Here is a 14,151-nt window from a genome sequence, read left to right on the forward strand (position 1 = left end):
CTAGTCATTAATTATCATCCCCAGGACTAGGTTGGAATTAAAATTTGGACTGTTTCTGCAATATAGTTTGATTTGCTTTCTGTTCATACGCATTTGGTTCAAATAGATAGCATAAAGACCAGCGTAAATTAGATTTGTCTTTGAGTATTATTAATTGATCCAGTAGAGAAGGGGAAGAAAAAAAAAAAAGAAAAAAAATGAAATTGTCAGTTTTTATTTGGTTACAAATGACTATTAAGCACAATAAGCAATACAAGATATAAATTCTTGTTTTTGCTGCGTATGTTGGTTCATTTTTGTTCTCATGCAGAATTTTTTTTTTTTCAGTATATTATATGACTTTCAATTGCTAATTATTGCCCATTTTTAATAGATCACCATCTGCAATCTGTCCAAAAATGTCTCTTCCTAAAAAAGTTTGTATGCATGCAAAATCAGTGAAGACTGATATCATAGTGATGCATTACTTCTTCTGAATGAGAGATGGAGTAATTGTAATCTGTGGGTTGTAAGAAGCATAAAGATGATGTGCCGTTAAGACCTACTGTGAACTGCATAGGATGTCCTATGTATCCTTCCTAATTTACACTCGCACACAGACCGACATTTTTCATCATGTAGGCATTCGGAACCGAAATTCTACGGAATAGGTTGGCTACTTCTTATTCTTGGAGGTATCCTATGATAGTGATGCATCACTTCTTCTGAATGAGAGATGGAGTAATTGTAATCTGTGGGTTGTAAGAAGCATAAAGATGATGTGCCGTTAAGACCTACTGTGAACTGCATAGGATATCCTATGTATCCTTCCTAATTTACACTTGCACGCAGACCGACATTTTTCATCGTGTAGGCATTCGGAACCGAAATTCTACGGAATAGGTTGGCTACTTCTTATTCTTGGAGGTATCCTATGACTGTAGCCTGTGTGTTCACGGGGCCGGTTTGCCTGCTTGTGGAATGAAAAACCCTGCTGCCCACGCCCGGCTAACTTGGCTATGGCCGAGGAAGATCCTTGAGTTCCTCATGTCGATGGCAATCGAACCTAGGACATTCCTTCCCCAGACATATGGTTGTGAAGTGCATAGCCACTAAGCTAACCGAGTGGACATCCTATGTATAAAGTCTCAAAATACCTATCTAAACCTCTTTCTACATTTATTGGAAATTCTGCTTCCTTCATTAAAAATTCAATAGATTTTAAGAATAAAATCTAGTAAGATCTAGCACAGATCTTCTAGTAAGTTTTGATGTAGTCTGCTCAAATATCACAATTCAGTCGTATCTGACAGATACGACTGAATAAAGACTTTCCACCTGATATTGTAAAATTATTTGACTATCATTAATTCAGGATACTTTAGATGCCAGAAAAAACTGCATAAACAGATAGAGAGAACAACTATGGGGTCTCTTTTTCCCACAACTCTAGTCAATTACTTTATGGAACATTTCGAGCAACATATTCTGGACGTTTTTTCACCCAAAACATCAGTTTGGTACAGATCTGTTGATGCATTTGTCTTATGGAGCTCCTTGTGTGATAGTTATGAATTTATTGAAAAAATCAATTCAATAAAACCAAGAATCAAATTTACCTTGGAAGTAGAAAATAACAATTGTCATCCTTTTCTGGATGTACCCATTCTATGCCAACTAAATGGTAGTCTACAGTTCTCAGTATATAGAAAGCCAACTCATACTGGTAAATACATTGATTTTAACTCGCATCATCACCCTTGTCAGATATATATTGTAATCAAATCTTTAGTCAACAAAGCTCATAAAATATGTTCTAGAGATTCTCTTCTAAACAAAGAACTGTTTATAATAAATTTAGTTTAATCCTTTATCCAAGTGTGAGCAAACAAAGTTTGCACCTAAAAGTATCTCAGGATTGGGGTAAGGTAGTACAACACCTGGCAACTTGTTGCAAAGGTGGAGCAAGCTAACATCATTCCTATCTCAGTATCTCCCATAATGCAAAACCTCCCACCTCCTCATATGTCACATTCAGTGACACAAGCATGATTTCTTTTTTTTTCTCCCTGTTTGCTAACCTTCTCTTCCCCACCCCCGAACCCATACTCACACAATCCGACTGGTATTAGCTGATGAAAATAGATTCTTTGCTATTCAAGCATCTCACGTGCGTCATAAGATCACTACAGCAATTAAAACAAGTGGAAAAATTAAATATTTTAATATGAGTAACCACCTTTTATTTATGCACAGCATCATTTGGACCCCATTGAAAAGATAAATCCAACCGACAATGGGCAGTTTTTAGACATAGAAATGTATATCTAGGGGCGTTACAAAGAGCTTGATAGAGAATGGCAACTATTGAAGACTGTAGAAGCATTTGAAAAAACCTTTTTTTGGAATTAAGTTTTTGAAATGAAAAATGCTGTAGGAGAACAAATATTCCCTAATTTAACAACATCAGTTAAAGCTGTACTGTGCCTCCCTCATTCATCAGTGATAATAAATAAGAATAAAATAGGAAATCAACTACAAACTCACTTGATGAATGGACTCCTTTTGACAAAAGAAAAATTGAAACTTTCACCAGCTACAGATTTTACTATTTCTGAAGAGTTAATTAATTTAGCAAAATCTGCTAAAAATAATGAATAAATATTTCCAGTGTTTTTCTTGTGAATGGGCACCCCTATATGTGTATATGTAAATAGCATATTAAATAACTGAAAATTTAATGTTACATTATTTTAAACACTAAACAATATGCATTATATTATATTTAAACACTAAAAACTATATATTATACACATTAAGTGTAACATCCAGTTATAAATTGGATGTTACACTTCATCATAACAGAAGTCCCAGTTACAACTGGGACTTCTGTTATGATGAATGACAACTGCAGCTCTTGGACTCATAGATGACTACAGTGAGATGAGTTTTCTTTTCATTTTTGTCGTACATGTGTTAATTTAGAGGTTTTACATCGAGTTCATCTATGATAATAAGGTAATGATAATATGATAAAATGCCCAAAACAAAGTGAAGCAAATAAAAATCTAGTACTTTTTTTTTCGGATTTAGTACCTTTTTCTTGCATAAGTTGGTACGAAATATTTTTGCTGAGTGGTCATCCTGCATTGGACCAATGATGCACACTCCTCATCCAATTTATAACTGGATCAGCTAGCTAAGAAGCTGGATTATAATGATAATGAAACACCAATGATTTAGGGTACCCTTAACATTTTTAGCCTTAACTTCACACTTCCATTTTTGGGATGCTCCCTCTTTTCCATTTGTCCATTCTTCTCACAGTTTATCCTGTTGTTGTATCAAGCACACAATCATAAATTTTGGTACTCCAGTTATCTCTGCCAGACAAGGATGACTCGGTGAACAGCCTTTGATTTGGTATAGTAGGGAAATTTTTTCAGCAGTGACAAACCTTTTTGTTGCATCTTGTAAAGGTCGATAATTTTAATTAAGTAATATTAAAAACAAAATTATCCAAAAATGAAGTCCTTTCTTTCATGCTTACATGGTGATCAGAATACATTTTGAAAAATTATGGAGACAACTACCGTGGTATAGAGTAAAACTTTAGTTTAATATAAACCAAAATCAACATTCGACCTTCATATCAAGGTCATCCTCTGGAGCATATACAATATATACAGAGAAACAAGCTGCACTACAATCTACATAGTTTGCTAAAGTTACTGACCAACTGTTACTACAATTATTGGCCTGACCTCTGGTGGAAGAAAAAAAAAACCCATTTACTACATCAAAGCTAGAGTCTTATTATTATCTATTAGGTTACAAAACTAAGAGTTGGGCTGGAGAGCAACAAGTTTATATACAGGTATCCCTCGATTAACGCGGCTAATTAATCTCGATGTTACCGCATATATCAAATCTAATAATCACAATTCGTCCATGATTGATTACTGTATTAATAATTCATTTTATATGGTATTCTTTTACGAAAGATAAAAAATGAATGCAAAGTAAATGTTTAATAAATACTTGTACCTACATTATTCACTGCAATTTTTTTTTATTAAAAGAAGTTATCAAGAGTCGTTTGAACAGTTTTAGTTTTTTTTCTTATCAGCATAGATTCTATGATAAACAAGCAAAATGACTCTCTAGATCTCGACCGAAAACAAACAATAAAACAAAGAAAAAACACTGCAGGCCGATTCTCCTTGAATTCTGAAAACTCGAAAGGAGTTTCGTCCCCTAGTGCCTATGGCACCCATCCCCCCACGAGTTCCTGACTGGTAGGCCGGTTCTCCTTGAATTCTGATGACTCGAAAGGGGATTCTGCCCCCCTGATGACTATTATTGTTTGTCATCCACTTTACTCCAAATTGTGTCCTCTTCTTCACTTGTGGAATACAACTTATCATTGCTGCTAACAAATATTCTTTCATAATTTCCCAAGCACTAATGATACCCGGCCTTCCAATTCCTCCCTCCATGAAACTTCCCCAAGTTGACGTCTAAGACTATTATAATCACCTGCCTTAAAATTACACATACGTTCCCCTCTCTTTGATACGCCTGCATGTCTATTCATCTTCCAAGTCAAAACCACATGGTCACTCTCTCCAACTGGTGGGAGAGATGTCATCTCAGTTATTATCAACTCTTCTGATTCTATGACCAAATCCAAAATTCTTGAACCACTTGTCCCCTCTATTACATGTTGCCTAAGACATTTGTCCCTCAAGAATTCTAGAAATTCCATTCCCTTATTGCTACATGCATTTTCCTCTACCCATAAATCTATCTTCGGATAGCTTAGTGCTGAGGAGTGCATGCAACACTTCCACTGAGCTACACAGGCTCTAAAATTAAACTCGCGACGCTCTTTCTTCAGACGATCTAGTACTGTGGAAGACACACCACTTCCACTGAGCCACACAAGCACAAGGTGCAATCGCATGCATTATATGCTTAAAACACTACTAGGAACATGAAAATATTATTTAATAGATTTGCAAATTATCATTTTCTAAACTAATTATAAGTAATTTTCCCTCCCTCCCAAAATGTTCCGTAGAGAGTGTTATAGTACAATCGCCTAAATGCATGTGCAATTTCACCTGGAAACTTCCCATTGTTTTGTAATTTTTTTTTGCATTTTTAATATTCAGTGTTTCATGATATGACAAATTAAAAGTTTGTTAATTAAAGAATTGATTCTTTACCTGTGATTACAAGATTTTTTTCTAATATGGAAATCACAGCTGTGATGTAGACATCTGTGATGTAAATGTATCCACATATCTGCATTACAGCCGCGATATAGATGTATCCACATATCTGCAACTTGTGAAACAGCTGTTTCACATGTTGCAGATATGCGGATATGGACACATTCAAAATTACAAAAAAAGGAGCTATTTTTGCTACTTTATCTGCAGTTTCATTTCCCTTTAATTCGATATGGGATGGAATCCACTGGAAAATTATTTCTGAATCCTTATGTAATTTGTTTATATTTTTTTTTGCTGTCTCTAAGTATGTCTTGATGGCTAGTGTAGCAATTCTCAACAGCTTGAAGGCTACTAAGGAATCTGTGAAAAATGTTAATTCTTTGGGTTTTGTTTATTCAAATGTTGTAGTGCTGTGTTAATGGCTATTAATTCTGCATAGTATGAGTTGCATCCTATACTGTTGGTTATTTTTAGTTCTATATTTTGAGTCATAGATAAGTAGGCCATTCCCAGAATTGCCATTTGGATTTTTGGAACCATCTGTGTAGATCTTTATTGTTCATATTTTCATTATTTTTGAAAGAGCTAATGATCAAGATTTCAGGGTTTTCTAGGCATTTTTTCTCATGTTTCCCTATTTCAAAATTAATAACTATATTTTTCCTGTCTTGATTTGGAGGAAATGCTGGGTAGTTGGCTATTTTATTTGGAGAATCCAAGGGAAATTTTATTTTCCATGATTTCATGCATTGATTTTTTCTTTATTCTGTTTGTTGGTTACCACTTTTTTTAAAAAGTTCACTTGTTCTATGATGTGCAAGGTTGGCTCTTTTCTTCTACAAATTTAGCAAGATATTTTGCCACCTAATTTTAAAGGAACAAGGTTGGATTTGAATTCTGCTATTTTTCCAGGAGTTGTATTCCTTAGTCCACATATGATTCTAGCTGCATTTCTCTGAATTTTTATAAGCTTGTCTCAACTGGTTTTTGATGTTTGCATCCAGATGGATGAAGCATATTCCATTATGGGTTGGATAATAGTGACTTAAGGTTTTAGCATTGGTTCCCCACTCTTTACCAGAGATATTTTTCATGATATTTAGTATTCTTTTTGCTCTGACTGCAACATTGTTGATATGTTTATTGAAGATTAGTGATACATCCAGAGTAACTCCAGGGTATTTGGAGTTTTCATTAAATGTAATTAGTTGATTGTTTTCAGCTTAATCTTTGGTCTCCACTTTCTGAGGTGGTTATTAATGATAAATACACAAATTTATTTACAGTGGTAAATAAACACTCAACAGGTATGCATTCATCCATACTAGAAAAAGCTGGAAATGTGGAAATGCAGCTAGAGTAAATGACATTCAACCAGAAGTACTTAAGTATGGAGGTATAAAAGCTATGCAGTGGCTGCAATGCATAGTTCAGAAGGACTGGACAGAGGGATGAATTCCAGATAATTGGAGTAGAGCTCTCATAATAGCCTATTTAAGTTTTGAAGATCTGGAAAAGGCATATGAACAAGGTGCCAAGAGAAAAGCTATTCAAAATGCTACAGTTATATGGTGTCAACGAGACATTATATCAAGCAATAATTAGTCTTTATTTGAGTTGTAAGTCAGCAGTTAGAAATGAAGAACAGGAAGATGGCTTAATGTTAAATCTGGTCAGACAAGGATATACATTATCCCTTCTGTTGTTCATTATCTATATGGATCAACATTATGAAGGAAAGTGATATTAAACCTGATATCAAATTTGGAGATGTTAATCACAGCTCTTTACTTTATGCATATGATGTTACACTTCTAAATAAATCCATTACAAGTCTGCAAGATTCCCTGACTAAATTGAATAACTGTTGTAATAGATTTGGTATAAAGGTCAGAAATAAGAAGACAGACAATGAAAATAGGCAGAAGCATTGAAAATATTAACTGTATTATTAATGGAGAATCTATAAAACAAGTAAAACATTTCGTTTACTTAGGCACAATTTTTAGTGAAGATGGTAAATTAAATAAGGAAATAGATAACAGAATCAACAAAGCTGGTATGGTGTCAACTGAATAAGTTTATATGAAATAAGAGAGAAATTTTTCTAAACACTAAATTACTGCATATAAGAGTGTTGAAACCAATTTTAACTTATGGCTCTGAGAGATGGGTTACAAATAAATCACTTGACCAAAGACTAGAGACCATACATTGAGAGTCCCCGAGAAAGATTAGGGGCATGAACAGATGGCATCAATGGCACAAGGATATTAGGAACAAACTTGACCTTGTTAACATCCAGGAATGTGTTAGCAGAGCTAATCTCAGGTGATATGGTTACCTAAACAGAATAGGAGAGGAAAGATTAACAAAACAAATGTTCTTCCATGTAGACAGGAAAAAGACACAGAGGAAGACTAAGATATATGATCTTCCTCTGTGGGTTGACACAGTAAAACTGTGCCTTAGAAGACAGAAATATAAGATCTGATAATGCTGGAGTCTTGACAGGTAACAGATTGATTTGGAGGAAAATTGTAGATAGGAAGTTAGTAATCATGTATGTTTTTCATGTAGTACTATCATATCCTGTACACCCCTTGAGGGTACATGTTAAGAATTTGATGATGATTGTTGCTTTCTAAATACCAGAGAAGTCTGGTATTACAATTTTCTTCAATATCTTACAAAAGGCAGCTGGTCAGAGCAACAAGTCTATGACTTATTCTAAGAATCTGGAAACAAGAGAATACTTACTATGCAAATATTCTGTTGTATAGTAAGAGAAAAAGATCCAGAGAAGATGATTGAATGTTTTATTTCAAAATAATAATTAGAATATAATTATAATCAGCTGGCCAAGTGGTTAGCGTATCCACTCTCCAGCCAAAAGGCTGCAGGTTTGAATCTCGCTATGGACATGGATGTTTGTGGAAATACTAGTGTTGGTGGTGGTGGGTGGTAGATGCCCATGGTGTAGTTCCAATTCGTTGTAGTTGGTGGATTGAGAGGTTGTGACAGAGTTGTGGAGTAAGCCCTCACTCGACGGTTCTTGGACTCGCTGGAGGTGTCACATAATAATAATATGACAGTAAAGATCCAAAGTTAAACGTATATTTGTCAATTATATCTGCTGGTATTTGTTTTGCAAAAGAATGAATCAAAGGTTCCAAGGAAAGAGAGAAAAAAACTCCAGATATACAATATTGTAAAATATTGGGACATTCTGTTTTAAAATAAAACATACTCAGAAGTATATTCCTATCTTTGCATGTAGTATATGTTGTTATATAATTCTAACACATTCCCTTAGAGGAAACTGGATATGAGCATGTATATGTCCATCTGCCATGAAGGGATTAGAGCATTCTGTTAATGGCACATGGGGAAAGTACAATAATAATATGGCATACCATACTACTTAGATTAATCCTATTAAATCATTTTATTGAACTATCTCATAATATATCAAAATAGCATGATGACCCCCCCCCCTCACACGCATGAATAAATCTCTTATCTGTCCAATTAACTCATTTTTTTTTTTTTTTGTAATGGAAAAAGGCAAGTTGACTAGTCTGATATGCAGACAGCAGATTTTGCCTCCTGCAACACCATAATAAACAAAACTCCATTCTTTTAGGATTCAACATTTATATAAATGTTGAATAGATTTGGGTATAAGCAACAGCCGTGTCTTACTCGTTTATTTATAGTTTTTCTGCAAAAGATTCTGATAACGTTCCATCTGCGAATTTTTGTTTCTCTGTATAGACTTACTAGGGGGAGGTATTTTATCGTCTTGTAATTTTCCAGAGTAATTTCTGTTCAAATTATCATACACTTTATCGTAGCTAATAAATAGAAGGAAAGGGGGCAGGTTAAATTCTTTTCTTTTTTCTATGATCTGTGCATCTTCTTCCTCTTATACAACTACATTTAATCAAAAATATATAAATATTAAATTACGTACGCATATAAAATAAAATGTATATATTATACTTAATGAGAGTAAAGTAAAATATATTTACTTAATATTTCTTTTCTCCTGCTAGCATGAGGTTCATCTGTATAAACCCATTCGAAATCTGTTCTTGAAACGCGTGCACCCATCACGTCTCTCTAACGAAAGAAAACTGGTGGAGAAACCGACTACATCTAAAAGCCACTCCTTACTGTAAACTGGTGTTATAATCCACATAAAGCTGTGCGCAAATCGTAACTGTCAACCCACGTGTCTCATTCTATCACGAATGTTTCTCTTAAAAATTTGTGCCACTTATACAGGGAGAATGGAATCTTACGTCGTTTGTTTATAATTGTAATCAATGTATTATACATTGATATACACACAGCATATAACAACAGCTCAAAGCAAAATAGTAACTCAGGTTAGAGAGTGCAGAGAAATATACAGACATAGAAAGCCTCGAAGGGATCACGTGACATTGAGCCACAAATCTACACAGGCACAAGAATGTCCGCCATAATCGTAGGCAACATGGCGTCCTCAGATGTTGTTACCGAAGTTGAAATTCAACCAGAAATACAAGAAGTGGAAATCGAAGCTATCCCGGTGGTGATGTCTGTTGAAACAGTGGAAACAACTGTAGAAACTGTAGAGGGACAGCCCATGGTAGCCCTGCAGCCTCTTCCTGAACCTGGCAGGGAAGAAATAATTCTGCAAACCCAGGAAGAAATCGTTGGTGGTGCGGAGACAGAGACCGAAGCATTGACTGGATATGATCATATTCCTGTTCCCAATCCCGAAGTGCTGATTGAAACCAGCCCAAGTACATCTGGAAAGCGTGGTCGGAGGGTTAAAAAAGTTGGTAGCAAAGGCAAGATTCCCGGCGAATTAACATTTGAAACTTCAGACCGTAGCACACGGAAATGGGAACAGAAGCAAGTTCAGATCAAAACGTTGGAAGGAGAATTTTCAGTTACAATGTGGGCATCAGGGACTGATGAGGGTAAGTTAGTGCTGTAAATATGGTAGATATATATACGTTTATTTATTTTAGGTAATCCGTACCATGAGTTGTACTGATAGTAAATCGCAAATGCCTTTTATTTTAGATGAATATCATTAAGAATAATGTCTAACTACCGGACATAACTATGGCTGAAACATGTGACATGCTCTATCTGTTTTACTGGGTTGGCATTCACGATAGAAAATAAAATAACATTAGAACTTCGCATGCTCTTTTTGGCAGATGCGGCCATCGGTGTATCATGGGCGCCGCCATATTCGTTTTGCAAAATGGCCTCCTTTAAACTATGGCGGAGGGTAGCCATTTTTGTTAATGACTAGCGTACTGGTTCTTTGTTCATATTTGTTCCTTCTTAAAAGTATTATTAATATACTTATTTTCATCATTGTTTTAGTATTGTTGTAACATAATATGCAATAAATTTAGGTGAGGGTTTATTGAACTTTCTAAAGATGATAAAAATGGCATATCATATTTGTGTAGAATGTACGTGTCTTATGTGGATGCGGCGCTACGTCTAGAATAGCCTATGGCGGCCATTTATTATTGCGACAAACTTTGCGAAGCTTTTTACCACTGTCATGCATATAAACAGTTGATTACATTAAAATGGCTTTTGGAGTATTGTATTTATCATTTATGGATACGATGTTTGATGATTAGCAATAACAAATGGTTTTCCGTGAATTCGTAGTGTTTTGATTTTTTTTAATATAAAAGCCTGTCGTGAGATCACTTTTCATTTTTATTGAATAAACTATATCGCTTAGTTTTTTTAACTCAGCTCTACGCTGATCTACTTTTGTAATATTAAAATAATCTTTAAAGATTTGATTCCTTATTTCAAAAATCTGTGTCCTCGAACCCTATGATTCATTTGCAGACTTCGTTTTTGGTATGTTTCGCAGCACATATCAATGTTCTTAGATTTTTGTTAATAGAGAAATTCATAATTAACAGAGTTTGTAAAATATCACATAATTTTAGTTTGGAATGCCAACATTAATTTTTAATTCATTTTATTTCCGTGCTGAAGCTAAGCATAAACATACCAAAGCTTGATTGTGATAGAATGTAAAACGTCTATCACCAGACAAGTGTGGTTTAAATATTTTGATGCTAGTGGCCTTGGAAAAGGACTGGTGAAATTTGTTTTGTAGTACCCTTAAAAAATCCGTTATTAATAAATTGTGACCAAATTATGCAAAATTCAGTTATTTTATATCATAAATTCTGTAAACTGTATAAATGATATCATTTTCCAGTTTCTCTACAAAAATTTTAACAAAACTTGAACGTTTTACATCCTAAAGTTATAGTAAGATTGAGGATTCATTATGATAGAAATAATACATTGATTTTCAAAAACAAACAATGCCAAAACAAAATTCTATAACTATTTTTCTTATGATAGAAGAAGATGGAGGAGTTGGCTAATAATGAAGAATTGAAGCCAAAAAGAGGAGTACATTGATAGTGTACATAGGACAGTGATGCAGAGAGCAGCTCTCTCTCTCTCACCACACTGTCTGATGAGAGAGAGTGACGAAAGGATAACATGCATAGTTGTTTGCTGCTATATGACAAGGGTATTTAAGGCAGATTGTAGATGTCGTGCATTGGCAAATTAGCACAATGAGTGCAGGTGGTTAATTATATCGGAAATTTCTACTATGGGAACATAGATTGGAATGTGGAATGGTCACTAAGAGGGGAAGGAAATTAAATTTATACAGCTGCTAAGAGATAGTTACCTCAGACAGTATGTAATAGAGGGGAACATATGGTTCAAGAGTGCTGGATCTTGTAGCATCAGAAAACTTAGCAATGACCAGTGTAGCCACAATGTCTCTGCATAGGGACAGTAATCATGTGGCCTTGAAAGAGATTTTCCAGACGTGCAGAATCTTCTTAAAAGGAGATTATTATTATTATTCAGGCCTCCCACGATGAGTCAAAAGACTCATCGTGGGAGGTCCTTCCTAAGAACATAGTCTGTCAAGACTCATCGAGGGGAGGTCCCCCCCCCCCAAGAAACACAAAGTCTATCATACCACTCCTTAAACTCATTGATCGTTCTCGTTCCCACCACTCCATCAGGCAATGCATTCCACGGTTCAACCACCCTCCACACAAAGAAACCACTCCTTACCCTTTTGCTCACAGTTTCCTTTCGTAACTTCCAGGGATGGCCTCTTGTCATCACTCCTTCCAGCTGTTCAACCAAGCGAAAGAACTCCCCAGTGTCAACCCTGTAACCACCTCTCAATAGTTTAAAAGTCTCAATCATATCACCTCTCCTTCTTCTATCCACCAAACTCTGCAGTCCACATTCCCTCAGCCGATCGTCATAACTATGCTTGTACAGTACTGAAACCATCTTTTTCATCCGTCTTTGTATCCTTTCCACAGTTAATTTATCCTGGGGACCAAATCTGAGAACAATAGTCCAAGTGTGGTCTGATTAGAGACTTATACAACGGAATGATAACTGTACAATTATAAAGCAGTTGATTATGGCAAGCTGAGGAGTCAGTATGGAGCAGTGCCATAGTATAAGATTTTTGGATGAAAAGATGTTGGCAGTGTGCAGTAGATTGGTGTTTGAAGAAAGCAGTATCAGACTGTATGATGTGACTCAGCAGGATGAATCAAGTCAAAGTTAGATGGATGAATGGCACCATTAAGCAGGAGTTGCAGAAAAAGAAAAGGTGGAAGCAATAGAAAAGTAAAAATGATCAGCATGCCTACAATCTGTAAAACACACAGGCATGAGGAGTAACCTGTATTGTATGAAAATTCTACAAATTATGAGTGGAAACAGCTAATGAGAGCAAAAGAAAGATAAACATAACTCTTTAGCAAAAGAGTTATTTTGTGATGTGGCAAATAAAAGGAAGAATGACCATGGACAGGTAACTAAAAAGTACTGATGGTAGGTGTGGAGGTAAACCAAACAATATATTTGAGTTACTGAGTGATCATTTTGCAAGTATGTACCAAGTGGTGATATATTGCTGGTCTGGTTGGCTGAATGGTTAGCGTATCCACTCTCCAGCCAAAAGGCTGCGGGTTCGAATCCTGCTGTGGACATGGATGTTTGATTGTGTGTGAAAATAGTAGTGGTGGTGGGCGGTAGATGGTGTTAGTGTAGTTATGATTCATTGTAGTTGGTGGATTAAGTGGTGGAGACTGAGAGCTGTAGAGTAGGTGCCCTCCCTCAATGAGTCTTTGGACTCCCTGGAAGTGTCGCATAATAATAATATATTGCGGTGCATGTGATGGGGACTGATGGGAGAATAGAAGTTGGTGAATTGGAGGTGTTTGGTATTATAGAACCTTAATGCAAACACCATGAAGTTAAATGGTTTATCAGCTCATGTGTGGCTTTGCAAGAGAATCAGTAGTTCCTTCTCTGGCCAGACTGTTTATGCCTAAGTTCTAGGTGATAGTTGAGTGGAAAAGGAGCAAAATAGTTCCACTATATAAATGAAGCTCCAAGACAGAAGCAATCCTTTCTTAATCCTAACAAGGCAAATATTATGGTTTTCAAAGGAATTATAAACAGGGAAGCACTTGAGAAACAAGTGACCTTAATGGAGAAACAATTAAGGAAGTCAGCAAGTTTGAGTACCTGGGATTCATTATTAATGTGAAGAATTGCTGTTCCGAAGATGTTACAAGGAGGTTAGGAATGACTGAAACAACAGTCAGAGATTTGTCTAAAATCTGGAAGGATAGATCTATTGCCATGGGAACAAAGTTGGATGCTGGTATTTTTCCAACAGCGACTTATAGAACCTTATGTGATGTGAGACTTGGAACCTAAAGAAGTCAGATGCTTTCTAGGTCAGCCAGCGGCTTTCGGTTTCCGATGCACATGGAAGATTATTTTACTGGCAAGGCATGCTGGTCTGACTTCCCCTCCCCTT

The 14,151-nt window shown here is 35.7% G+C and overlaps 2 protein-coding genes across 5 annotated transcripts in view; one reads left to right on the forward strand and one right to left on the reverse strand.

The window, feature by feature from the left end:
- ifc (delta4-sphingolipid-FADS-like protein ifc) overlaps positions 1-9,387 on the reverse strand; it is a 71,304-nt gene extending 61,917 nt beyond the window's left edge. The window contains exon 1 of the mRNA XM_090398776.1: positions 9,254-9,387. Coding sequence (XP_090254902.1) covers positions 9,254-9,335 — 82 coding nt within the window. The 5' untranslated portion in view covers positions 9,336-9,387. The remainder of the gene's footprint in view (positions 1-9,253) is intronic.
- Positions 9,388-9,672: 285 nt separating this feature from the next.
- LOC150102499 (transcription factor YY2-like) overlaps positions 9,673-14,151 on the forward strand; it is a 222,848-nt gene continuing 218,369 nt past the window's right edge. For all 4 annotated transcript variants that reach the window (XR_016548910.1, XR_016548911.1, XM_090398774.1 and 1 more), the window contains exon 1: positions 9,673-10,195. Coding sequence is in view for 2 of the 4 variants with exons in the window: in XM_090398774.1 (XP_090254900.1) it covers positions 9,700-10,195 (496 nt within the window). In the remaining 2 variants the exon portion in view is untranslated. The remainder of the gene's footprint in view (positions 10,196-14,151) is intronic.

The sequence above is a fragment of the Typopeltis vanoorti genome, chromosome 10 (assembly GCF_054136105.1).
Source record: "Typopeltis vanoorti isolate ZY-2024b chromosome 10, IOZ_Tvanoo_1.0, whole genome shotgun sequence".
Taxonomy (NCBI): domain Eukaryota; kingdom Metazoa; phylum Arthropoda; class Arachnida; order Uropygi; family Thelyphonidae; genus Typopeltis; species Typopeltis vanoorti.